This window comes from Cnephaeus nilssonii (assembly GCF_951640355.1).
Source record: "Cnephaeus nilssonii genome assembly, chromosome: 14".
NCBI lineage: Eukaryota > Metazoa > Chordata > Mammalia > Chiroptera > Vespertilionidae > Cnephaeus > Cnephaeus nilssonii.
Genome location: NC_137085.1, coordinates 4,515,691 through 4,541,705, shown reverse-complemented (window position 1 = coordinate 4,541,705; position 26,015 = coordinate 4,515,691). Strand labels below are relative to the sequence as shown.

General features: G+C 53.8%; 3 protein-coding genes across 3 annotated transcripts; 1 reads left to right on the top strand and 2 right to left on the bottom strand.

Annotated features, from left to right (window-relative positions):
• The first annotated feature begins 237 nt into the window (after positions 1-237).
• On the top strand, positions 238-9,948 carry TOR1B (torsin family 1 member B). The gene is made up of 5 exons (XM_079790054.1): positions 238-705; positions 1,601-1,866; positions 3,076-3,251; positions 3,860-3,987; positions 5,671-9,948. Exons 1-5 carry the CDS (start codon positions 519-521, stop codon positions 5,910-5,912), a joined length of 999 nt encoding a protein of 332 aa, XP_079646180.1. The 5' UTR covers positions 238-518; the 3' UTR covers positions 5,913-9,948.
• A 574-nt stretch (positions 9,949-10,522) lies between these two features.
• Positions 10,523-18,551, bottom strand: TOR1A (torsin family 1 member A). The gene is made up of 5 exons (XM_079790053.1): positions 18,301-18,551; positions 17,443-17,708; positions 15,103-15,278; positions 14,879-15,006; positions 10,523-11,127 (listed from the first exon to the last, which is right to left on the bottom strand). The coding sequence occupies exons 1-5, from the start codon at positions 18,476-18,478 to the stop codon at positions 10,877-10,879; spliced, it is 999 nt and encodes a 332-aa protein (XP_079646179.1). The 5' UTR covers positions 18,479-18,551; the 3' UTR covers positions 10,523-10,876.
• Positions 18,552-19,426: 875 nt separating this feature from the next.
• LOC307111236 (splicing factor C9orf78) lies at positions 19,427-25,993 on the bottom strand. Its single transcript, XM_079790976.1, has 9 exons — positions 25,836-25,993; positions 25,436-25,495; positions 24,159-24,210; positions 23,960-24,030; positions 23,367-23,444; positions 22,607-22,804; positions 21,537-21,673; positions 21,334-21,432; positions 19,427-20,075 (listed from the first exon to the last, which is right to left on the bottom strand). Exons 1-9 carry the CDS (start codon positions 25,916-25,918, stop codon positions 19,984-19,986), a joined length of 870 nt encoding a protein of 289 aa, XP_079647102.1. The 5' UTR covers positions 25,919-25,993; the 3' UTR covers positions 19,427-19,983.
• Positions 25,994-26,015: the final 22 nt, after the last annotated feature.

The window sequence follows — 26,015 nt, the reverse complement described above, 5'->3', positions numbered from 1 at the left end:
GTGCTCTCCCTCCGCTCGGTGTGGCCGCGGCCCCTCGCCCGCCTTCCCGCGCCCTGGAGCCCCGAGGGCGGGGCCAGCCGTCCCCGCCGCCGCCGTCCAGCGCCCGCCAGGGACCCGCCCCGCGCCGCGGCGGGAATGGACCAGCGTCAGGTCTGCGTGGGCGGGGCACGCAGAGCGCCCGGAGCCGTTTCCGGAAGGCAGGCGGGGGGTGGGCCTAAAGGCCTGATGCGGGGGGACACGCTCATTACGGCTCCCGGAGAAGGCGGGGACCTGCGAAATCAAAGCCGGGGGTCAACGAGAAACCCGTGAGAAAGCAAAACCGAAGAACCAGGCGCGGGGCTCAACCCAAGCTAAGGGTCGCCGGACACCTTGCCTGCCACTCACGAAGATGGTGGTCCAGAGCCGGAAATCCGGGGTGGGCGGGCCTGTGGGGCGGAAGTGACGCAACCCGGAAGTCCGGCCGGACCCTGGGCCGCCGGGCGGGCGGTTCAGAGACTGTGGACGCTGGGAGCGGGGCGATGCGGCCGGCCGGGCGGCTCGCGAGCGGCGCGGCACTGTGGCTGCTGCTGGCGGCCCGGGCGGTGGCGGCGATCGAGCCCATCAGCATGACCATCGCCATCGGGGCCGCGTCCATCATCACCGGCTACTTCTCCTACTGCCGCTTCGCCGAGTGCTGCCCCAAGCAGCGGCCGCTCAACGCGACGGGTAGGCGGGTAGGCGTGGAGGGGCGCGAGGGACCGGCCCGCTCGGGCGGGCGCCGGGCACCGCGGTGGGGGCGGGAGAGGACCGGTGGGGCCTCCGCCGGGACTGCAGCCCTGGAAGCCGTGCCTCCTGTCGACGTAAGGAACGCCCACACTTGTAAGGATTCATACGAATGTGTTTGAGACAAACTGACAATTACCGGGAAGCAAAATCTCAACGGCTTGAGAAAATGCTCCGGAAAATGGCAGTTTTGCTGCTTATTTTATACATCAGAATCTAAGGGTAAGAGCAAGTGGGTTAGGTCATTGGTGATAGATTAGGGAGGCGGGAGAAAGTGTTAAGGTAAGAACATTCGAACCTGTAAAGAATTTTTGTGAGTCTGTAGGACTGCCATGCCGGCCTCCCTGACCTGGTCCCGTGGTCCCTTTCCTGTCCACGTCCCTGTCTCGGTGCTCTGACTCCATGGATTACAGTAAGAAGAAACTGAAAGTAGTGTGGTCAGCCCTTCTGAGTCACCTGACCCTTGAGTGGTTTTCAGGTGTGTGGCCTCCACCCAGAATGCCCACATCTGGCCCCGGGCTTTCTGACCAGCCAGCAGGGGTGGCTGGGGAAAGCGTGCAGCTCAGTGGAGAGAGGGCTAGTCCTTGGATGAACGGACACGTGTGGCTTCCGTGTCAGACACTGGAGTGTTGAGGACACTCGTCCATGGAGTGCATTTCCCTGCAAGTGGCACTGTTGTGGCTGCAGCCCGTGTTCCGCCTCATGGCCAGCCCGGGGTCTGGCAGAGGCCCTGCGGGGCCCCCTGCCCCGGTGCCTCTCTGGCCGGCTGGGACAGGCCGCCTCGCTGGTGCCGGGTTAACGTGCCTTTCTCTCTCTGTTCCCGGGCTGGCTCCTGCAGCCCTCCAGCTGGCTTTGGAGGAGAAGCTGTTTGGGCAGCATCTGGCCGCAGAGGTGATTCTCAAGGCGCTGACCGGCTTCAGGAACAACGACAACCCCAAGAAACCACTGACTCTTTCCTTGCACGGCTGGGCTGGCACAGGCAAGAATTTTGTGAGCCAAATTGTGGCTGAAAACCTTCATGCAAAAGGCCTGAAGAGTAACTTTGTGCACCTGTTTGTGTCGACTCTGCACTTCCCTCACGAGCAGCAGATAAAACTGTACCAGGCAAGGGAACCCTCTTATCCCGTCCACCCGCCGCTCGCCTGGGCCGCCGGTTTTCTCACTCCAGCCTCCGCTGCTTCTCTGCCCACTGCATAGCCCCAGGCCCCGCTGACAAGGACACTCACCCCTGTAACGCTCTCCTACAACTTCCTCCTCGCTTGATTCCAACATAGTACAGTGGCGTAGGCGATATTTCCATTAACAGATGGAGGCAAGAGGGGTGAGGCACTTGCACCTTACAATCTTTGTGACCTGGTAGCATGTCAGAAACTGGAACCACATCTCCTAACTTCCAGGTCGCAGGGTGGCTGCTTTCTGCAGAGAATGAGCTCGCTCAGCCTTGCCTCACAACCCCGGTGAAGGGGGGTGGTCAGTCTTGAAGGATACACGGTTTGCCGGGCACGGCTCGCTCAGGCTCCCGCCCGTGGCGCTGCTTTCCTTCTTCCAATGAGAGCCGCAGACGGCTGACCCTTAAGACCACCCCTTTTGAGATGTTCTTTCCACATTGGTTTATAGTGAGCTGTCTGGTCGGGTTCTCGTTTAAGTGAATGTCATCCTCGTAAGAGTTAATGTTCCTACTGGTAGGTGGGGACTGAAGTAAGAAACCGAAACTGGACCGAGGGAGGAAGTGAAAGTGGGTCTATGCCCACGGGCGGGAGGTGGGAGAGGCTGCCAACAAGGAAATCGTGTGCTTGCTTGCTCCACAGAGGGCCTGCTGCCTGGGTGTGTTTTTGTTTGTTTCAAGAAAGCCTGGGAAGAAATGCTTTTTGGGAAGAGTCACTGGTCCTTTGTTCGGGGCGTTGCCCTCGGCGCTGCGGGTCTTCCTCCAGCTCCTGGTCCTCCGCGTGTCTGCTGACGCTGAGATTTCCGTGCACCGCGAGAGGAAGGCTGTGGGTTGGTTAACAGGGAACTGATGAGCATTCATGTGTCCTGTTCCTTTAAAAAGTGACATGTCGCAGGCATTTGAGTTAGGAAAAAACCTCTTTGCATTTCAGCACCTGTCTCTGCTAGTTTCCACTTTTAATAGGTAACATTTTGGAAAAGCGGTTCCCCAGCGAATGGAAGTTAGGGTGCAGTTTCTAAGAGTTCTTTGTGAAACCCCAAAGTTCTGATTTCCTCCTTTGAGAGCCCGAGGGATAGGGAAGCCCTTCTGCACCCCTTGGCCCATCCTCTGAGCCTCCACGTCCTATTTTTTTTTTCGGGATGGTCTAGGACCAGTTACGGAAGTGGATTCGGGGCAACGTGAGTGCCTGTGCGAGCTCCGTGTTCATATTTGATGAGATGGACAAACTGCACCCCGGGGTCATCGACGCCATCAAGCCGTTTCTGGACTACTATGAGCAGGTGGATGGCGTGTCGTACCGGAAGGCGATCTTCATCTTCCTCAGGTTGGTGGGAGGTGGTTTCTCAGGGACACACTTGCCCCTCGTCCTCCCAGCGCTAGAACGAGGCCCGGTGACCATCCGCATCCTGTTTCCCAGGGACAGAGTGACTTCCTGATTCTTTCACTGTCCGGCTGTTGGTATCAGCGTGGCACAGAGCGGGCAGGAGAAAATGAATTCAATAATGGCTGATAACAGGCAGTTTCATTACCGCACATGTTTCTGCGTAAAGTGGTGACGTTATGTAGCAGGTTCTAAACAAAGATTTTAAGCTCCTTGAGGGCAGACACTTTTTTCTTTGTCTGGTAGCACTTAGTCATATTCTTTGGTTAAGTATAAACCTTAGAGCAGGTGTGTTTCCTGATTAGACACAGAAGTCTTTTTTTTTTTTTTTTACATGGACTTTATTGGGGAGACATTGGTTAATAAAATGATACAGGTTTCAGGGTACAATTCCATAACACATCACCTGTATATTGTATTGTGTGTTCACCACCACAAGTCAAATCTCCCTCCCTCACCATTTATCCCCGTTACCCTCTTCTACCTCCCCCAGCCCCTAGGCACAGAAGTCTTATATGTGGTTTTAATCTTTGTTTCTTGGGCAAACCCAGCAACGCAGGCGGGGACCTCATCACGAAGACGGCCCTGGAGTTTTGGCGGGCGGGAAGGAGGAGGGAGGACATTCAGCTGAAAGACCTGGAGCACGTGCTGTCGGTGGGAGTCTTCAACAACAAGCACAGTGAGTGTCCCGGTGCCGCCCCGCACCTGCCAGCAGGGCCCTCTGAGCCTTTCGCAGAGGCCGCAGGACCTGCTCGCCGCCGGGGCTTTGCGGACCGGGGGCTTTCTCGGGGTGTTTCTTAGGGGTTCTCTGAAAGGTGACCTCAGGGGGTGATCTGATCATAAATTCCTAACTGGGAAGGCCCTGATCGGGAGTCACACCCCAGGCATGTAACTTTTAAAAAATATATTTTTTTATTGATTTCAGAGAGGAAGGGAGAGGGAGAGAGAGACAGAAACATCAATGATGAGAAATAATTGATCGGCTGCCTCCTGCACATCCCACACTGGGGATCAAGCCTGAAACTTGGGCATGTGCCCGGACTGGGAATCGAACCCTGACTTCCTGGTTCATAGGTCAATGCTCAACCACTGAGCCACGCCAGCTGGGCAGCATGTAACTTCTTTAGTGAAAGGTTTATCTTTGCCTTAACCAGTTAACTACCACTTTTCCAAAACAGAAACCATCCCCACATGCCACAATATTTTTAATTTAATTAGAAAAATCAATTTTCAATGAATATTATAAAAACAAATATATTACTCACAAGTCGGGTGTTCTTAAATATTTCCAGTTGAAAAATTCTCACGAAAAATTATTTTAAAGTTGGTCAGGGCTGCCACTTAGGGAAAACATTTTTTTATAGATGCATGTGGCGTATGGGGAAGGTCCGCCGCTTGCATCTACAGACGCTTACGGCATACAATGGGCTAAGCAAGCCCATCCCTTGTTTCTGAGCATCTAGGTCAGTGGTCGGCAAACTCATTAGTCAACAGAGCCAAATATCAACAGTACAACGATTGAAATTTCTTTTGAGAGCCAATTTTTTTAAACTTAAACTTCTTCTAACGCCACTTCTTCAAAATAGACTCGCCCAGGCCGTGGTATTTTGTGGAAGAGCCACACTCAAGGGGCCAGCGAGCCGCACAGTTTGCCGACCACTGATCTAGGTTAACACACCTTGATTTGCTAGAGTAAGTCTCTTTTCCAGACCCCTCAAAGGCGTAACCACCTCAGGGAGCCCATAATCCTGTTAACCCTAATCCAACCCACCTGGCTTTCTCCCACCTTCATTCATCTTCCTTCCTTTCCCTCCGTAATTCTAAATGCGTAAAAGCAGCTGCAAAGCTGTCATTCCGGGAGGCTTTTTCCCCGTTTGCTGAGATCACACTTCTAGGCATGTCCTCTGGCTCAAAGTAAACTTTTATAAAAATTCTCTATAGGTTTGGACGTTTCCTCTGTTGTTGTTTTTTCTTTCTTTTTCTTTTTTTAAATATATCTTTATTGATTTCAGAGAGGGAGAGAAACATTAGTGAAGAGAGAATCACTGATTGGCTGCCTCCTGCGTGCCCCACACTGGGGATCAAGCCTGCAACCCAGGCACATGCCCTGACCGGGAATTGAACCCTGACCTCCTGGTTCATAGTTCGATGCTCACCCACTGGCCGGGCTGGCCATTTCTTAGGCTGACACGTTCTGGAAGCCAGTTAGCAGGGGCAGCCAGCCGATCCTTACCTCTGGCTTGTTGCACGAGTGACAGAAAGACTTCTAAGGGGTAAAGACACGAAGGTGTGCTGTGGTCGGGATAGAACGGGCCCGTGAGAGCAGCGGGCTCGCCAGGTGACTGTGACGGCTGTTTTGCAGGTGGCCTGTGGCGCAGCGGACTGATAGACAGAAACCTCATCGACTACTTCATCCCCTTCCTGCCCCTGGAGTACACGCACGTGAAGATGTGTGTGCGGGCAGAGATGAAGGCCCGCGGTTCCGCCGTAGACGAAGACGTTGTCACCAGAGTGGCAGAGGAAATGACGTTTTTCCCCAAAGATGAAAAAATCTACTCCGACAGGGGCTGCAAGACTGTGCAGTCGCGGCTGGATATCCAGTGACCTCCATCCGAGCAGGGCAGCTAGGAGCTCAGGAGCGAGGGCCTCGCCTTTCGGAACCATTTTGAAGACGTCGTCAGGGTTTGCACATTCGTACCTGTGGACTTTCGGAATCTAGAAGTTTCTAAGAGTTGGTTTTTGATAAGCCGCTAATCTGCCAAGTGCACTTGTCATTTTGCAACATGGTAGCAATGCAACTGTTGTTGCCGTTGAAGATGAACTTTGAAAATCCACTCTCCCCACTCCTCCTACTGACTTTGCAGAAGTGCCTTGCAAACAGCTGTCTGTGTGAGACCCATGACTGTGGACCTCAAACTGCTGTCCCTGCTGAAGTCCAGGGCCTGCTGCATGCTGGGAGCACTGGCTGTCACCTGCCGGAATCAGGCTTCCGCTCCGGTCCTCTCTCTTCACAGAGAGACCCCTGACGTGAAGTATTTTCCATGGAGGTTGGTGGTGCCTTCAGGCGCAGGCAGCATCTATGGGAGGACATGTCGGGTCCTCGGTGCGGCAGCCAGAACAGGCAGGTCTTCGCCGTCTGGCCGCTGCTCTGCTGCTCGTGGAACCCGCTCACCTCTCCCTGTGGCACCTCTCCTGGACGTCAGTGACCCCCAGCTCCCCCACCAGAGCGTTGTTTCAGTTTCAGGTCCTTGGTCCGTGGGGAAATGTTTGGGAGTTTACACTTGGGTCAGTCTCTCGCTGTGCTCCACAGAACCATTTGAAATCCTAGCACACGGTCATCTCTGGGTGGCACCGAGGGGTCACCCTGCAGACTCTGCATTGCCAAAGTGGAAGTATCGCACACTAGACACACTAGAGTTTTCAAGAATGAGTATATATATAAAAATATATTTTAATATATTTTTGTTGATTTTAGAGAGGGAGAGGGAGAGATAGAAACATCAATGATGAGAGTCATGGATCAGCTGTCTCCTGCATGCCACCCCCCACTGGGGATTGAGCCTGCAACCCGGGCACGTGCCCCTGGCTGGAGTCGAACCTGGGACCCTTCAGTCCGTAGGTTAACGCTCTATCCACTGAGCCAAACCACCCAGGGCAAGGATGAGTATATTTTTATAATGTCTTTATTTCTGAATGTTGCAGAATACCAATGTAGGGCGTTGCTCATTTTAAACACGAGGACACTAACGGAATAATTGTCTGTGATCAGAAACTCTGAAAATAAAGGGTATGATTTACTGTCAAATGCATGGTACTGGGTTGTCACAATTGCAGAACAAAGTAATTACAGGGCAGCCTGAAGCTCATCTGATAGTGACGCCTTCGGTGGCAGTGCCAGGCGGTGCCCTGGTCCCTGGCAAATCAGACGATCCCAGCCCATGGGAAGCGTTCAGCGCATAGTTGCGGTGGAACTACAGATGTAATGACGTGCAGCCTTTTCATGCAGATGTGGTAGAAGGAGTATTTCTATGACATGGAAGGCCTTATGGAGGATCACTGTCCTTTAAAAATGCCAGTGAGGTAACGAATGCTCAAATTGGAGGGGCCTTTTTCTGCCCAGGGCCCTTTGGATATCTGTAACATCATTCCTGGGCCATACAAAATTATCAACTTAAAAATTAGCCTGCTATATTTGGTCAAACATTTAACTAACTTATCCCTGATGCTTTGGCTGGGCCAGACCAGATGATTTCATGGGTCCTATATGGCCCTCGGGCCGAAGGTTCCCCACCCCTGGTTTACAATGATGCAGTCAACACATGTTGGCCACTTCACAACTGCCAGTTATGGTTATGAAAGGAATCGCGTGGGTGTGAAGTACAGCCTCGGGACTCGTCAGTAACTGTGGTGTCAGATGGGAACGGCTTGAAAAGGCCACGGTTGACCACGGCCCAGCCTCCCTTCCCCCCACAAAACGTCCCCAGGAGCTTGAGATGACGCAGTGAATATACAGTAATAAAGCCAGAAGTTGATCATGTGAGATGTCATTTGCCAATGTCCCCCCTGGTTTACGTACTTGGTAACTGAAAAGTTTGAGCTTGGAATAAAGGCTCAACAACTCGGGTGTTGGGCTGCGTGCACCCGGCCATGCTGCTTGGCAGTCGGCATCGCACAGCACCAGTATTTACCTCACAGGCTGTTACCCCCAAATGCCACGTTAAGTTGGATGAGGGGCTATTCTCCATATTTTCATGGATGGAGATCGTTTCAGTATCAGAGAGTTGGATTTCCAGTGTATTCTAAGACGAGTGGAGGGACATGAGACATGGGGAAACGAAACTTGGCTGACATTTTTTATTTTTAGAGACAGAAACATCGATGTGAGAGACACACATCAATTGGTTGCCTCTGAGCTTGCAACCAAGGTACATGCCCTTGACTGGAATCGAACCTGGGACCTTTCAGTCTACAGGCCAATGCGCTATCCACTGAGCCAAACTGGCCAAGGCTCAGCTGACATTCTGGACCTGAGCAAGGCCGACGTCAGACCAGGAAACCTAACTGCCAGGTCTTCGGCCCAGAACTGGAAGTGAAATCCTAGTTGTAACCCAGAGCGCAGCTTAATCACTTACCTGTCAGTGAATGGTGACCACCAGCCCTTTCCCCAGGACCGAGGAGAGCCAGCTGACTTTCTAGAAAGTTCAAACCCTCTTTCCATCATCGCCCCGCACCCCTCACTTCTCAGTTGGAGGTGCTCAAGTCCCAGGAGACGGACATTCCTGGTCAGGCTCCCACCCAGACTGCCTCATCTACAAAGACAACTCCAAATGGAGTCAGGGGACCTCTGTGTTCTGTAATTGGGGACCCCCAGGTGCTGCCATCTTGAAATGAATGATTAGCCCCAATCTGTGACTCCTGGCAACATGGCAACAGGCCGGACTCAGCTCAACGTCAAGGACTTTCTAACATGTAGAGCCGTCCTCGGGGCCAGGGTGGCAAAGGGTCCTGCGTCAGCCCACAGCCAGGCTGCCAACCCGTCTGTGCCCGCTGAACCCTGTCCCCGTGAACACTGCTCAGGCCTCACCCCCCAGGAGCCCCACCTGTTCATAGGCGCATAAGTGGATTGTGTAACAAGGTCTGTTAGTCAGCAGCACTCCATACTCCCGCCTGGCGTCTGGACTTGGCCTCCACGGCCGGTGTCAGGAGCTCCATGAGCCCCACCATGGTCTGCAATACCCCATGCAGCTGGGTGAGTGGCTGGGTTGTCCTAGGGTCCTTGGTCTCTGCGTTAGAGTTCATGTGATTCCGGCCTGGACTGCTCCTGCTAGGTCTTCATTCATAGCTTAAGCACACAAGGCCTACAGGGGAGGGGTTTTCTCCTTTAAAACTGTCCAGAAATGAGTTTTATTGTAAAACTAGAGGCCCAGCGCATGAGCCGGGAGGGGGGGGGGGTGGCGGTGGTGGGGGTTGTCCCTCAGCCCAGCCTGCCTCCTCTCACTGTCCGGAAGCCCTCAGGGGCGGGAGGCGACCCAGCGATCAGGGGAAGGTGATGCCCCCATCACACCTCTGCTGCTGCCACTGCCCGCAGCGCAAGCCTTGGCTGGCCCTGGGCTACTGGGCAGCCACCATCCAAGGCTTGCCTGCGCCTTGGGCCGGCCCTGAGCGGCTAGGGGGCTGAGGGGACTGGGGAGGCAGGTGCCCCGGCAGGGCCGAGGGGACTGGGCGCTGCCATCTTGTGGCTGTGGGCGCCGCTATCTTTGAGGGTGTGGCAATTAGCATATTCCCTCCTTATTGGCTGTGGGTGCCACCATCTTTGTGAGGGTGTGATGGTCAATTAGCATATTCCCTCTTTATTAGATAGGATGATAGCTCCTGGCATTAATAGAAACACTGTTCTCCAAGAGGTCACATGATTGATTGGGGGCAAGGACACATGCCCAGGTTGCGGGCTCCATCCCCAGTCGGGGGTGTGCAGGAAGCAGCCTGTCAATGTTTCTCTCTCTCTCTCCCTTCCTCCAAAAATAATCAAAAACTTTTAAAAACTATATTAAAAATAAAAGCACTGTTCTCAGCATCCTCAAGGAAGGGGGCAGCTAAGCTTTCCTGTGAGACACTGGGAGTCTAATCAAACACGGGAACAGCAGTAATGAGGACGGCTTTCAAAACACGGCAGAGGGAGCACCGGCTCCCTGGGGAATGGGAGGCAAAGACCTTCCTCGGCAGCTCACTGGCTGGCAAGTGACGAGCTGGAAGTACTTTCCTTTCTGGGACACTTTCTGTTTTAAATGTGTTTTTATTGATTTTTAGAGAAGAAGGGAGAGGGATAGAGAGAGAAACATCATCGAAAGGCTGCCTCCTGTACGCCCCCCACTGGGAATTGAGCCTGCAACCTGAGCATGTGCCCAGAGAGGGAGTCCAGCCAGTGACCTCTCGGTTCCCGGGTGGAAGTTCAACCAGAGCCACACCGCGGGCTCTGGGAAATTCTCTAACAAGTGTTCACGGTGCTCCTGAGATGAAGCTTCTCGGTGACATGCCTGTGCCCTCTTCCATCCGCGTCCTTTTACCTAAAGACTGCACTGCCCCTCGCCATGGGTGCCCGGGACAGAGCTGGCCACTGCTCAGCCTGTCCCCACCCGGCACGGGACTTGGGCTTTTTGCAGTCGAGACATCACATCGAGGTGACGGGAACCTGAAAAACCACTCAAAGCCAACACTGAGTCTGAAAAGCTTCTCAGAATGTTAAAAACCATTTTAAATAAAATTACCCCATTTTCAGTAAAACGTTTTCGTCCTTCCTTGAAACAGAAACATTTGACATTAAAACATGATTTTTAAAAAATCATGAGCCCTGATCTGAGTGGACTGGGAGCGGCGACTTCCTTCTTAAGGCTCCGGCTGCTCCAAGGCCACCGGCAGGAGGAGACGCCTGCAGGTCCGCTGGGTGACACAGCGCCGGGAAGGCCGTCCCGTCCCACAGGAAAAGCTCACCGCTCTCCTGCCCGGCGGGCTGGGAGGTGTGGGAAGGTTCCAGCACTGAGCTCTTCAGCGTGGCAACGACTCCTGGGCCGTCAGTCATCGTAGTAATAATCCAACTTGGTGAACACAGTTTTGCAGCCTTTGTCAGAGAAAACCCTCTCCTCTTTGGGGAAAAAGGTCATCTCGTCGGCCACTCTGGTTACGATGTCCTCATCCACGTCATAGCCTCGGACCTGCATTTCCACGCGGATGCACATTTTCAGGTGTTTGTACTCCAGCGGGAGGAAGGGGACGAAGTAGTCAATGAGATTCCGGTCAATTAAGCTGCTGTGCCAGAAGCCACCTGGGGAGAGAGGGTGCGGCTCATCCTCCGCCCCCCGCCCCCCGCACGTCTTCCCGCTGACAGTGCCAGGCTGCAGGTGGGCCCGCACCTGCCCTCAGGGAGCACCGATCTAGTGCGGCAGGAGCTATGACCTGCCAGCTGTGACGCTTCTGTGAAAGCCACAGGGGGAGGGAAAGGGGGAGGGACACTTTTGCGACACTGGGCTCCGGGAGACCTCAAGGTATGACAAGATCGGAGGCGGGTCGGAGGCCCACCACCCTGGGTGCCTGTGGCCCGGCAGAGGCAGAGGGAAGGGAGCGATTCAGATTCAAGGAAAGGCCAGGAGTCCTGGCGAGCGACCAGACACCCAGTTATTCTGAAAACGCCACTCACTGGATGAGCCGCTGGATGAGCAACAGGGGAGAAACCCACTGCCGCTGCCGGCATGTCCGGACAGAGCACTTGGGGGACCAAAAACCAGGCCCCTTGAGTGAGAATGTGGGAAGCCCCCAGGCTGCAGGAGGCTCTGCACCCACCCAGTCACCGCCGCCCCCCCGCACCTGGGCGGCCCGGGCCTCCTGACCCAGCACACACTCCATCCAGGACAACGCATCGCCCACTGGACCTCACCAGCATCTCCAGCATCTCCCTCCCGCTCTGCTCTCCTCCCGGGCCTTCACCCTCTCCGAGCCTGACCCCAACTCCCACGTGAGGCGATCGGCCCACACCACTGGTGTCCTACAATTCAAGTCCATTCTGCCCGGAGACGGCATCAGGCCCACGGGTGAGGGCTCAGCACCCCACTTCTGCCAACTCCAAGTTCAGGTGTCACCTGCGCTCTGACCGACCAGCAGAGAGGTTCCCGTGACCCCCTCCGTGGGCTCAATGGGTTTGCTAGAGCAGCTCAGACCTGGAGGGGCATCTTACTTACTAGGTTACCAGTTTGTTAGGAAATGATGGGACTCGGGAGGAGCCCGATGGAGACTCAGCCACAGTCAGTAATGTGGTAACTGTGCACGGCGTCCGGTGGGCACTGCAAATGCCAGGGGAGCCCTTTGTCAAGCGTGTGACTGTCTAACCACCATGTACACCCGACACTAATGCAGAACCACTCTGAACAGCAACTGTAACGAGAAGACTCGGAGGGCGAGGCCTGGGGACAGGACACAGCTGCCAGGCCCGCTCCGAGTGCGCCCCGACCCGGACGCTCCCGGGACCCCGTGCTTTGTCGCTTTTATGTGGGCTTCATTACCCAGGCACCACCGAGCCAACCTCCTCTCCCCTCCTCTCAGCACAGGGTTGGTTCCCCTGGAAACCAGCCCTGGCCCTCAGGTGCTTCCCCAAAATCAGCTCATTAACTAACAAGCTCCGGCTGGGCTGAAAGAACTTGTTCGGGGTGTACCGCATGGTCTTCTCACGTAGGAAGTTCCGGGGTCTGGAGCTCTGTGCCAGGATGGAGCGGAGTCTGAGGCCGTGGGAAAAAGCGAAACCGACCCCGGGCAGCAACGGGACAGCGCCTCCTGAAGGCCCCCCTGAGCCGGCACCGGGCCGGGGACTAAAGCCCAGGGCCAGGCAGAGGGTGCCGCCCTCACTCCCTCGTTCACCAGCGGGAGCCCCAGCAAGCCGGGACACAGGCACGTCCGAGTGCGGGCGGCTGTGGAGCAGGCGCCACGCAGCAGGGGAGCCAGCCACGCGGTCAGGCAGGGCCTGGCGGAGGAGGTGCCTCAGGCAGAGCCTGAACAAGGGACCCCCACACCAAGGCCAGGAGGAGTGTGCTGGTGACCTCAGTCTCGTGGCTTCAGAAACCATCTACCTCCCCATTTGTATCCTCAGTCTGACGCTCCCGGAATGGCCCGGAACAACCAGCCGTCAGCTCCTCATCTCTGCCGGACGCCACCATGTCACCACTCACTGAACACGTCCGTCTTCACCTCCCACCTTCCTCCGCAGTCTGTGCCCCTACGTGGCAGTGCCACCCCTCGGAGTGCTAACGCAGACCCTAGATTTGTCTCTCATTCCTACACACAATCCTTTAGGAAATCTTATTGTTTCTACCTTCAAAATGCACCCTAATCCGACAATGTCCCCATCCCCACTGCCACCCCGCTGCTCCAGGCCCCCAGCATTTCTCCCCGGGCTGCAGCGGCTTCTAGGGGGTCCCCCTGCCCCTGCCACCTGTTCTCCAGCCAGCAGCCAGCACAGTCCTGTTAAGACTGAGTCAGACCATGTCACTGTCTGCTAGAAAGCCTGGAGGGCTCCCGCTCTACATGGAGTCAAACCCAAGGCCTCACCATGGCTCCCCGGCGGTCTGAGCTCTGCACCCCGGCCGTCTCCCTCTAATCTAACTGTTCTCTGCTCATCCGGGCCAGCTCCAGGGACCAGGCGCACTCCCACCTCGGGGCGCCTGTATGTGCTGTCCCCTCCGGTGTCCACAGGGCCCGCCCCGCACTCCTCGGGTCAGCCCAGTGCCAAACTCAGAGAGCCTTCTCTGACTCTCTATCTAAAACCACAGCCCACCTCGTCCCAGCACCCCAAACCTTTTCTTAATTGCTTTCTACCTCTTGGGGGTAGGATAGAGGGAGATACATTTCTACCTCTATTAGATACAGACATAGCCCTTCATCCGACACATTCCTTATCATTCGTTATCATTAGGATATAAATTCCCTGAGAGAAAGGACTTCTGTGTTTCTGTTCACTGCTGTGTGCCGTCCTTAGCCCAGTGCCTGACTCCTGGTGGTTGCACAATAAATATTTGTCAGATGAATGAGTGAGAGTTCAGCCACCTGCCCAAGGCCATCAGCAAGCAGCTGGGCCAGGTCTGCCCGATTCCAAAGCTCAGCTCGTGCCCTGGCATCCCCTTCGTAACCTCCTACAACGTGGGTTCTAGGCACCTGGCCGCACCTGCTGCAGAATTTAAGCGAAGTTCCCACTGCACGTGTCCACCTTTTGGCACGCCAAGAAACTAGTGAACTGTTACAGGGTACTGTCTCTCATCAGTGACGTTCCAGTTGCACAAACGGACATAAAATATCCCAGACTCTACAGAGGGTGAATTGCTTGGAAGTCTGTTTTGAGGGAAACCTGTTGCTCTGTCATCTCAAGAACAAACCCAAGCAGAGCAGAGACTGAAATGGTCAGGTCACCTGCACAGCTCACAGGCTTTACCACCAGGCCAGGCTCCGTCACGGTGGCTCTCCACCTCCAAGGGCTCAAGGTCTACGGTGTGAGCTTCACTGGAAGAGCAACGAGCTGGGTAGTTAAAGCTCGGGCTCTGGAACCAGGGTCACGTAACAGGCTGTGTGGACGTGGGCAAGCTGCTAGGCATTCTGCGCCTGTTTCCTCGTCTGTAAAATGGGGACGGCAGTGAATAGCTTCTCCCCCCTGGGTGACTGTGAGGATTACAGGAAAGATGCAGGTAGAGGGTTCCGCAGTGCCCAGGACAGAGTGAGGGCCCCGCCCTGGCTGTGAGCCTCAGGCACAGAACCTGAGCTCTAGGGCCACCCAGAGAGAAACAGCCCGAACGGGGCATCACCTCCTTCGGAGGCGCCCACAGCAGCCGTCCTTGCTCAACCACTTGCTCTTCTGCGACAAAGGAAACAACTGCGCCGAGGAAAACAGGAACTCATTTCAAGAGCTCCACCATGAACCATTTCCCCCTTTCCCACAGATTCCGCTCCGAAAGGCCTGCAGAGGCTCAGAGCTGCGCTCCTAACCGGCGCAGGGGAGGGGATGCGGGATTTAAACTTGGGGCGCGGGCTCAGGAACTCACTGTTCTTGTTATTGAAGGCCGACACGGACAAGGCGGGCTCCATGTCTCCGAGCTTGATTTCCTCCCTCTGCCTCCCGCTTCTCCAGAAATCTAGAGCCACGTCGGTGATCCTTTCCGCTCCGGCGTTGCTGCAAAGCAGGTGCAGGGAATGAGAGCTGGGCTTTCCCCGAAGCCCACAGGCTCGGGCTCCGAGCGCTTCCTTCGTGTCCCAGCCCGGAACGTACCTGAGGAAGATGAAGATGGCTTTCTGATAGGAGACCCCATCCACGTGGTCATAATAGTCCAGGAAAGGCTTGATGGCATCTATGAGGCCGGCGTGCATCTTATCCATTTCATCGAATATGAAGATGGACCTCGGGCAGGCACTCACGTTGCCGCGGATCCACAGCTGTAACTGATCCTGAATCGCAGGGGAAGCAAAACCAAGTTCTCAGCAAGCGCAGCTCCAACACCCAGCAGGGCACCTGGGCACCGGTAACACCTCAGCTGCTTCCGAAAGGCTGCATTGACGGAGCGCTCACTGCAGCCTCGGCTCCGTGCTAAGAACTTTACACACACCAGCGCTTTTGTTCCTCTCCACAACCCCACCGAGTGGGTGTTATCACACCCATTTTACAGATGAGGAAACAGAGGCACAGAGCTTAATCAACCTGCCCAAGATTATAAAATTACTGGGATCTGAACCCCACCCTGCCTGATTCCAAAGCCCCACACTTGGATTATAATTCCTATGCTGAGATGTCACCCCAATGCTGTGGCACTCAATTGCTGGCCATGTTAACACACTTCCTGTGCACACCAGCCATCTAGAAAGAAGGGAGAGAACGAGAGACCCATTCTGCCATCCAGTCCTTAGCACAGCCTTGGGAAGGCACTCCAGCCTCCCGATGGGAAAGTAAGGCGTGCAGGCTCCTTTAAGTGAGGCACCTGGACTCCAGAGCACGCGCCTTGGCATGAGTGTGGCCAGCTAACACTCCTGAGTTTCTGGAACAATGCCCGGGGGCTGTGCTTAAGCAGAAACATTCCCTAAGAACATATTCAGGAACTTCTTAGAAAACTAAGCAATTGCCCTGGCTGGTTTGGCTCAGTGGATAGAGCGTTGGCCTGCGTACTGAAGGGTCCCAGGTTCGATTCTGGTCAAGGGCATGTACCTTGATTGCGGGCACATCCCCAGTAGGGGGTGTGCAGGAGGCAGCTGATGGACGTTTCTAACTCTCTATCCCTCTCCCTTCCTCTCAGTAAAAAAAAATCAGTAAAATATATTTAAAAAAAGAAAAAGAAAACTAAGCAATTAAGTTAAGGAGAAAAGACCTTTAAAATCAGAAATTTGAGCTATGGTGCTTTTCTGAATTCCTCACACAAGGTGAAGAGGAGAAATTAGCTGTTTCCTGGAGGCCTTGACTTCTTATGATTTTGGTGTTTGCTTGGCTACCCCGACCAGGGGACCCGGGTTACAATGTTCCATTGTACGTATCTAACCTAAGTAGGAATTCTGCTCTACAGGAGGACTAGTCTCTATTCACAGAGGAACCTCAGGAGAGCGCGTGGCCCCAAAACAAGTCACTGTTTAAACAAGGACTCGCTCAGATCTGCTAGTTCTCCCACTCTGCCTCCGCGACTGTAGGCAATAACAGAGAACACGCACTGAGCCCTCACTACAGGCCAGCCACTCTCTGAGCACTGTTCCCATCACGTTTTATTGTGAGCTCCCCAAACCAATCAAATGTGTGCACAATAGAACACTATTGCATTCCCTATTTGACAGCTGAGGAAATTAAGGCACAGAGAGGTTAAGTAACTTGCCCAAAATCACACAGCTATAAAAAGTAGCGGAGCCTGAATGCTAACTAGGATGACGAACTTGTCTCAATTTGTCTGGAACTTTCCCAGGTTTGGCACTGAAAATCCCACATCCTAGGAACCCTGGACAGTTGGTCACCCAAGCAGATGGGGGGAAAATGTGTTTTTCAAGGGTGAGGCCTAAATGGCTGTATCTTGCCACCTTGCAGGTTTGTTACACAGATTAAGGTGATAGTTAACGCTTATTTGAACACTCATGTGCCAGGGACCAGGACACACACGTGACAGGCAGAGCTCACTGAATTCTCATCGCCCCCATTTCACAGATGAAGAACTGAGTCTCCGAGAGGTCGGGCAACCTCCCCAAGGTCACACAGCTGGTAGTGGGAGAGTCAGGACTCAAAGCCCAGGCCGGTGACCAGTGACAGGAAACAAAAGCAGTTTGCCACACTGCAGTGAGGCAAACTCCGGCCTCTCTAGAAAGGTTTCCTCTTCTACAAAATGAGTGAGATCTGATGATGATCTTTAAGTCAGGTCTGGCCGTGTCCATTTCTAAAATCCCCTGGTCCCACTTACTAAAACGAGCATCACACTGGGCCTCACTTTGGAAACCACAAGGTTTGATAGCGCAACTGCTCGGTGCATCTGAAACCCTCTGTGGCTGCCACACGTGGCCATTTCAGGGCTCACACGTTTTAACAAGCAATTCCCAAATCCCCTCCCGCACGCAGCGCCCCCGGGAAGGATTCCCATCCCGCGCTTGCCTTGTACAGGGTGAGGTTGGAGGCGTGCGGGAAGTGCAGTGTGGCCACGAACAGGTGCACGTAGTGGCTGTTCAGGCCGCCCTCGTAAATGTTCTCCGCGATGATCTTGCTGGCAAAGTTCTTGCCAGTGCCGGTCCACCCGTGCAGGGAGAGCGTGAGAGGCTTCTTGGGCTTCGGGTTGCTTATGAAGCGGGTCAAGGCGTTTAGGATGACTTTCTTGGCAAGATGCTGCCCGAAGAGCTTGCGGTCCAGGTCCTTCTGCAGCACTGGGGGAAGCAGAGCCCGTCGGGGGGTGCGGGGCGGGCGGCATTCGGCCGCGTCTCCAGGCGCAGGCTCCCGGGGAAGCCAGCACGCACCTCGGGCAGCGCGGAGGCCAGGGAGCACCTGAGCCGGGGCCGGCGGGTGGGCGCGGGGCCCTCCCATCCACAGCCGGGCCGAGCCGGGCTGCTTCCCTGAAAGGTCCGCGGCTCCGCGCCCCCCGCCGCTGGCGGGCACCCGACCCCAGCCCTGCTCCTCCCGCCCCACGACGCGCAGGCCCAGGGCCGCGGTTTGGCCCCCGGGGCCCGCGCCGGGAGAGCCCGCCATCCTTCCTGTCTCCGGCCGCGAAGGCGCACCTCTCTCGGGGGTAAGTTGACAACCGCCCACACGGCCCCCGCCCCCGTTTCTGCGTGAAGCACCCCAACCTGCAGCTCGCCTCCCGGGTCCGACCAAAGTCCGGGCCGCCTCTGGCGGTGGCCCAGCGCCAGGCCCCACCCGCACCCCCGGCCGCTGGGGCTCCGGGTTCCGGTCCCGGCCCCGCGGGCCTCAGCTCGCCGGGGCGCCCCGCCCTCCGCCAGGCCCCGGCCCCCGGCCGCCTACCTTCCCGGCCGAGGCTCCGCTTCTGGCTGCAGCACTCGGCGAAGAGGCAGTAGAGGCGCGGGTAGGAGATGTAGCTGGTGAGCACGCCGGCCAGGGCCAGCCCCAGGCTGATGGGCTCCACCGCGCGCACCAGCGGCGCCAGCAGCAGCAGGCCCAGGGCGGCCCGGCCCAGCTTCATGCCCGGACCCCCGCCGCCCAGCGCGTCCTCGAGCTTCCGCGGACCCGCCGGACCGCGCTTCCGGTTCCTCCCCCTCGCCGCCGCCATCTTTGTGAGGGGCACCGCCCTTTCCTGCTTCCGGGAGGTGGGCGCCGGAAGCTGATGGGGGCCACTTTTTATTTTCAAGTTTTACGGAAAAATCGAGGGCATGTATGCCTCCCCAGCCTGGCACATAGTTTCCCGTTACTAACATCTTTATGTTACACAGGAACCTATATTGATACTCAAGTTTGTTCAGATACTTCCTTAGTTTTTACCTGCTGTCCTATTTCTGATCCAGGATCCCATCCAAGGTACATTATACTTAGTCTCCTCTTCACTGGGGGTTTTTCTCGGATTTTCCTTGGTTTTGATGACCTTGGCAGTTTGGGGGAGTACTGGTCAAATCTTTTGTAGGACGCCCCACTATTGGAATTAGTCCCAATTAGACTGGGGTTATGGGTTTTGGGAATGAATGAGGTAAAGTGCTACTTTTGTTAACATGATGTCAAGGGTACAGACTATCCGCATGATTTGTGACGACTGATGTGGCCCTTTATCACCTGGCTGAGGTTCCGGCTGTCAGGTTCCTCTACTATAAAGTTGCTCACACTCATTCATTCATAGTTTGGAGGGTTACCTATGTCCCAGGTTAGACACACGATTCCTGCATTCACCTTCACCTTGCACAATACATGCTCTCAATCAGCCCAGAAGTCACCCGATCTGTTATTTCCTCATTCCAAGCTGTTCAAATGCTTCAGGAAAAATGACAGCACAAGTGGCACTCAACTTGACAGCTAACAGGCTGGAGCCTGTCTGTCTCTTGAACTAAATGAGCAGTTCTTTTGAGCTGCCCACCCCCCAGGCTCTGAACACATTGCCTAGTATCGGTGTGAGGAGACGCAAAATGAACAAGAAGGCTAGATTCATCTCATATTTAATACCGAAGTGCGGAAGTGATAGAGACAGGTAATTTTTCCTTCTTAATGAAAAGAAATAGGTAACTTTGTAAAAGTCAGAGAATACCAGTGTCCCTTTGATCCCATTCTAGAGTTTTCTACTGTCCACTGGAAACTGGGAAGGATGCATTTCTGAACCCCACTCCAGATCACTGGAAGTAGAAGACATGATCACACATATAATAAAAGCACAATTTAAAGGGTATTATCTCACCCTGAACACACAGCTCTTTTCTCCTGAGCCAGGAAAAATATTAAGAAAAAGTCAACATTATTTACAAACAAGATTTAATAACACTCACAAGAATAGTCTGCCCCCAAATAAGAAAACCACATATTGTTTTGTTTCAAAAGGATACAAATTTAGAGCCTGAAAAATCCAGCAGGTAAGCAGCCAGACTAGTAGAGTCTGTTTCTGGAACTGTCTGCTAGCCAATGATCAGGGTTCTGTCCAGGAAGGCTTTATCATGGGGCGAGGGCAGTGCTGTTTACATCCCATTCTGCACTTCTCCCCTCTGGCCGCCCTCAATACCGTCTGTTCATCTTCTTGAACTTCTCATAATGATAGTCATCAGTGGCCTTCTCATTAGCAGGACGCTTGCGGTTTGGGGGGGACCCTGTGAAGGAAAAGAGAAAAAGCTGCTTGCCATGCAGGAAGTCACTGACAGGCGACTTCCCCGTGGGCAAGGACGTCTCCACAGGAGCCTCAGTGCTACCCTGGTGAACAGAAACATAGTAGGGCCTCAGCAAACACTTGTTATTGAGTGACTGAAAACAGACATACGGAGTTGGTGCCAGCCACACTATGCTGACCTCAGCATTCCACTAAGTGAACAGTAGCAGCCACACTTCATGGAGTCTGACTCTCCCAGACATGGTGCTAAGTCCTTTAGCCATGGCTTCCTTTTACCCTCAGCAAGCCTACCAGGGGCACTTTACCATCTTTGCTCAGAGAGGTTAGGTGACTTGCTCAGATAAGGTAGGCTGAGAGTTGCATCCAAGTCTGGTGACTCCAAAATCCTCGCTTACCATGTGTCTAAGACAAAGCTCTTTGGGAATCCAAGACTACAAAACCAAGACGTTAAGAAAATAGTTTCCCGAGTAAGGAAGAAGAATGAGAGGCTTTTCAGAAGCCTCAGCAAATTTCGCATTTCCTTAGAATCACCCCACTGCTGACGAGAGGGTGACGCCACCGGGCGCAGGCGAGCGTGTGGGAAGGGTCACTGCCGGCGGCTGGGGGCGGACATGAGCACCCGCCGCTGGAGGGTCCTTTGGTGACTTCTCTAAAGGCAGCCTAAAGGCATGACGGTCAAGAATGAGCATCAAAGCAGCGTTTAAGAGGGAAAATGGGAAACAAGCTAAGTGGCCAACCAGAGGGAAATGGTGAGATGACATCTGTCTCTCCGATGGAACATGATACGGCCTTTGAAAAAGAAAATGTGTTTACTGACATGGAGAGACATGCAGGGCGGACCAGAGTAAAACGCTGTGAGATCCTTCTAGGTACATACAATGTTTCCTATATGTGAATATTTAAAAAACTCTGAAAGATTGTACACAAAAATGTTAACAGTGGTTGTCTCTGGGTGGTGAAACTATGAATAACTTTTCATTTATTGAAATTTTCTAATTTTTGAGTCTCTGTATTTGACAGCCCAGTGAATCCTCAGAGCAGCCCCAGGTGGTAGGTTTTATTCCCATTCCCATTTTGTAGACGAGGAAACTGAGGCTTGCAAAGGGGAAGGGACAAGGCCGTGGTCCAGAACATGGGCTAAAACTCAGATGCCCCAGCCCCGCAGCCCGAGCTCCCCCCGGCCTCCCTGGGCCCTGAGTGATGTGACCACTCCAGCCCGCCTCAGGCCACGCTGTACTCACGGTCAGGCTCGGGCTTCTCGGTGTCGCCCACTCGCAAGGGACGGGCTTTGGGCTCCTCTTTGTTCCTCCGAATGGGGGCGTTGAGCTCCTCGTGATAAACTGGACCAAAGAGAACAGGGGACATGTCAGACAAAACACGGAACCCCAGGGACCTCAAACCAATGGGGCAGGGGAGGAGAGGGGCTGCCTCCCCAGAGGCTTACATCGGTTGTGCTGCACGTAATTCACCGCCATGTTGGTGGGCACAAAGGATGTCTCGCTGTCTTTCTTCTTGTTCTGCTGCTCTGCCAGCAGACGGGCCTTGGCATCCTCCGTGGAGATGATATTTTTTATTTTGGCACTAAGGGGAGAAAGGAGTCATGCCGCGCGTTAGATTGCCGCCCCTCTGGTCCTCAGGATTGACTGGTGGGCTGGCGGCCCACCATGCAGAAGGAAGTCCTCGTTCCGGGGCCCAGCTCTGCAGTTTACCAGCTCCCCTGCAGCCACACCCAGGGCACTCCCACAGCACGGAGACCCGGGACTTATCCTCCTCTAATCAAGAGGAAACTGCGCCTCCCAGAGGCGCAGAGAACTGCCTGAGGCTCCGAGCTGGAAAGCCAGGACAGAGGTGAGAACCCGGAGGTCTCCCAACCTTCTCCTCAGCTGCAGAGGATTCTGACCACTGTGTGTCCTCCATGACAGGCCCCTTTCAGAGCAGATGTTCTGTAGTAAAAACGAGAGGAGGATCGTGGGGTGGCTAAGCCTTTAACAATGCTCCTACTCCAATAAGACAGAACAATAGCCTGGCAGTGTGACTCAGTGTTGACCATGGACCTATGAACCAGGAGGTCACAGTTCAAGTCCCCATCAGGGCAAATGCCCGAGTTGTGGGCTAGATGCCCAGTACGGGGTGTGCAGGAGGCAGCCGATCGATGATTCTCTCTCATCATTAATGTTTCTCTCTCTCTCCCTCTCCCAATCCTTTCTGAAATGAATAAAAACATATTAGGAACAACCACCGAAGAACACAGGGCCTACTAGAACAGCTGAAGAGCTGTGAACAAAGGCTAAATCAAAACACACTTTGGCTTTCAGCAGTCATGGTCCTTAAGTGTCTTTAACTACTCTGCCCAGAACTCCTGGAGACAACCACCTCAGCCCACCAGAGAGAACATAGTTTGGTGGGTTTCCAAGAGACCGGTGAGAAATAGTCCCCCTAACTTCTAACTGGAAAGCAGAGCGGTCCTCCTGCAGCCTCGGGCAGGAGAGAGGCGAGGCGAGGGTCTGAACGTACTCGATGCCTAGGTCCACCTCGGGGATGCCGCTCAGCATCTGGTTGGAAAGCATCTCCTCGGTCTTCTTTGCTGAGGAGACGCGGATGTTTTCTGGAAGTTCGTAGAGACAGTCCTCTGCGTTCTTGGGCTTTACTTTCTGTTCTTCGTGTTCCACGATCCCTTTCCTCTTCTTCAGCTCTGTCTCAATATACTTCATCCTGAAACCAGAAACCAGGTCTCAGGGAGGGGCAGGAAGCTCACAACAGGCACCTTTGAAATGAGTGGCCCCAACACGGGCCCACAGAGCAGTGACGGCCCGTGAGGAAGTTTTCATCAGTCCATGGAGAGGTGAGAAAAATAACGTGAATTTTTGCTTCAAGTTAAAATTTATCACTTAAAGCACCAACTTATATTATGCGATTAAGTGCCACCAATCTATTGGTGTTATTTCTATGTAAGGCTCTTTGAAGACAGAAGGATGATAGGAGATGGGAGTTGTTTGTTCAACAGTCTTATTGGCCAAAATAAAAAGTAGGTGTCTAGTGTTTATCCCTGCAATGTTTTGGGGAAATGTTATTAGTCAAGGGATCTACAATCTCAAGAGCCACTTTTAAAGAATTTTTCAGACTCTTTCAAAGTTCTCGAGCCTGGGAGGTGAGCCAAGAGGGACCAGCACTGATGTCTTTGGTTAACTCTAGAAATGTCATCTGTGACTAACTAGCTCGGGCTGTGTCTGGCAGGCGCCCACCCCCGATCGCTCACAGCCAGGCTGACACCTACATGTCGGCGTCCTCGTCCCTCCGGTTGGTTTCCGCGGAGAATGATGTCCCCAGGTGGAGGTCTTCCTCTTCGCTGATCCTGAAAGGAGAGAGGAGTGAAGCAGGGCCCTGGAGTCACGCTCACGGAGGCCGGGTTTTACGGGCCACTGACAACACAAGCACACAACAAAACAGCGTCAGGTCCTCTTTCTAGTGGGGGAAAATAATGAGATGTAAACAAAATAAATATAAGCAAGCAAACTGTTGGCCTCTGGGGAATTGGCAGATACTTTTATTCTTTGCTTTTGTATTGTTTGAATGCATTCTTTTTATAATTGTGTTTTTATGTTTTCTTTAAAAAGAAAAAGGAAACTTCCACATGGGTTTGAAAGACAATAAACAATGCACCTTTACAAAATGGACCATACCCACATCTCTCCAAGCTAACTTTTAGAGGGCTTTTGTTTTCCTGTTTTTAAACTATGTGTAGTTTACAAAGCACAGTGGATACTTGAAGATGTCCCTCTAAAGCCACTGCTGCAGGCCCAGCTCTCCGGGGCACACAGACCCCCGCGGGTCCACCGGTGCATCCGTACCAGCGAGTCCTGCACTTACTTGTCCTTGCCCCTTTCCTTCAGTTTCTTCATGTCCACCATGCCTCCGGTCTTCATCTGAAAGGGATCATCCTGCAGACAGCAAAGACAGCGGAGAAGAAACATCTTCGTAACTGGCAGCGAATTTTCTAAGGAAACACCATCATCCACTGAAGAGCACCCGCATCTTCCCACTGCCCAGGGCAGACCCCACAACTCACCACCAGAGTGGTCTCTTCTTGTACCTTCTCTCCCACCAGTAGGGCCACAGCACTGAGTAAAACCAAAAAGGAAAAGGAGGGCGGGAAGAATGGCACATTTCAGAGGTGGGAAAGAAAGTTTAGGAAGTTTGTAGATTGCAACATTAGTGGCAGGGTGGGATTTGAGGGGTGGGCACCAAAGCCGGCTGGAAAAGCCTGCGAGACTAAGACAGGGCTCAACAAGCACTGTAGACGCTGGGGGGGTGGGGGGCGGTGAAGTGGCAGACCTTTCTATAAAGCCACCTGGCATCACCTTGCCTCGGAAACCTCCCTTCTAAGATGGTTTGCCTTCAGGGAACACGAAGCTGAAGACAAGTGTAGGAAGACACTACTGCAGCCTGATCTGATGGAAGTTTACAAAACGACCTCCAGGTCCTCAAACGGGGAATTAAGTTACAATGTGGTACATACTTGTGGTGGAGTATTATGTAGCCATTACAAAGGGCTTTGGAAAAATAATCTGCAAAGTGAGTGAACGACCACAATGTCCTAATGAACTGGAAATAGCATAGAACCGAAGTTCTCACTATTCTTTACAAAAGGGAGAAAGAATACACATCGGAAAGGACATTAAATGTTAACGCTGGTTACCTCCAGATGGAGGAATTATGGGTGCTGTTATTTTCTTGATTATACTTTTCTAAATTTTCCAAATTCTCAACCATCAGTGTGCTTTCACAATTAGTTGGACGCAATAAAAACAATAGTGACTTGTTTCTGTACCTCTGGAGCAAACCTTAAGACCACATGGCCCAGGCCATCTCCTGATTAAACGTTTCAACGAACACTGCCTCCTTTGGGGTGTACAGTGGAAGGTGTACAGTGTGTCAAGAAAAGGGGCTGAAGCCCTAGCCGGTTTGGCTCAGTGGGTTTGAGCATCAGCCTGCAGACTGAAGGGTCCCGGGTTCGATTCCAGTCAAGGTACCCGGGTTGCAGGCTCAATCCCCTGACTAGGTCAGGGCATGTGCAGGAGGCAACTAATGGATGTGTCTTTCTCACATCAATGTTTCTCTTTCTATGTCTCTCCCCCTTCCATCCTGTCTAAAAATCAACGGAAAAAATATCCTCGGTGAGGGTTAACAACAAAATAATAATTTAAAAATAAAAAATAAATAAAAACAAATAAGTAAATAAAAGCAAAGGGGCTATATCTGAGGAGATATTCTGTGACAGCGACCCGCTGGGGGCGTGTCAGTCATCCCCACCTCCTTCTCATCCGGGCCCCCCATGGTACCCACCTCACTCCGTTGGGCCTCTTCCTCAAGTTCTGCACCTCTCGGGTCTCCTCCAGTTTTAATCTGAATAAAAGGCAATGTGCAGGTTGAGAGACCCTCCGCGGAACTCAGAGTCAAACAGCAGCTTCGGCCGCTGAGCTGCCGGCACAGGGTCCAGAAGGCGAACCTGCGCCTGGACCCACCGGGACTCCGATCCACTGCCCATCCCGGGGACAGCTCCTCCAACTACGCGGCCTCGGGGATGGCGGCCTCAGCCCTAGAACCCTCAATTTCTTTGTCCGCAGAAGGGGACACCACCACCGGCTGACGGTTGCCAATGTTGTCAACAAGGCGCCGGGCCGGTGGTGAGACCCTGAGCCACCTTCTCGTTTTCTGCCCAGTGGAAAGCCCGTTCCAAACGCACCGAACCTCTTCTGAGCCCTGCTCATCTTCCTCCGACTCCGAGTCGGCCCGGCGCCGGCGGAAGGTTTTCCCGGTGACCGGCATGGTCGCGCCGGCCCCGCGGTCCCTCGGCTGCCCCGCTGCGCCGAGGACCGGCCCGCTTCCGGCGCGCAGCAGTGTCGTCAGAGCGCCCGCCCCGCCG

Excerpts from the sequence above, each read along its gene's own strand:
- TOR1B (XM_079790054.1), top strand. The coding sequence starts at position 519 with ATGCGGCCGGCCGGGCGGCTCGCGAGCGGCGCGGCACTGTGGCTGCTG. Across the intron at positions 1,867-3,075 it reads AGCAGATAAAACTGTACCAG|GACCAGTTACGGAAGTGGAT; the intron begins GCAAGGGAACCC and ends GGGATGGTCTAG. Across the intron at positions 3,988-5,670 it reads AGTCTTCAACAACAAGCACA|GTGGCCTGTGGCGCAGCGGA; the intron begins GTGAGTGTCCCG and ends GCTGTTTTGCAG.
- TOR1A (XM_079790053.1), bottom strand. The coding sequence starts at position 18,478 with ATGAAGCTGGGCCGGGCCGCCCTGGGCCTGCTGCTGCTGGCGCCGCTG. Across the intron at positions 15,007-15,102 it reads GCCATCTTCATCTTCCTCAG|CAACGCCGGAGCGGAAAGGA; the intron begins GTACGTTCCGGG and ends CCTGCTTTGCAG. Across the intron at positions 11,128-14,878 it reads GGCCTTCAATAACAAGAACA|GTGGCTTCTGGCACAGCAGC; the intron begins GTGAGTTCCTGA and ends CTCTCTCCCCAG.
- LOC307111236 (XM_079790976.1), bottom strand. The coding sequence starts at position 25,918 with ATGCCGGTCACCGGGAAAACCTTCCGCCGGCGCCGGGCCGACTCGGAG. Across the intron at positions 25,496-25,835 it reads CAGGGCTCAGAAGAGGTTCG|ATTAAAACTGGAGGAGACCC; the intron begins GTGCGTTTGGAA and ends CCTTTTATTCAG. Across the intron at positions 22,805-23,366 it reads AGGGACGAGGACGCCGACAT|GATGAAGTATATTGAGACAG; the intron begins GTAGGTGTCAGC and ends TTCTGGTTTCAG.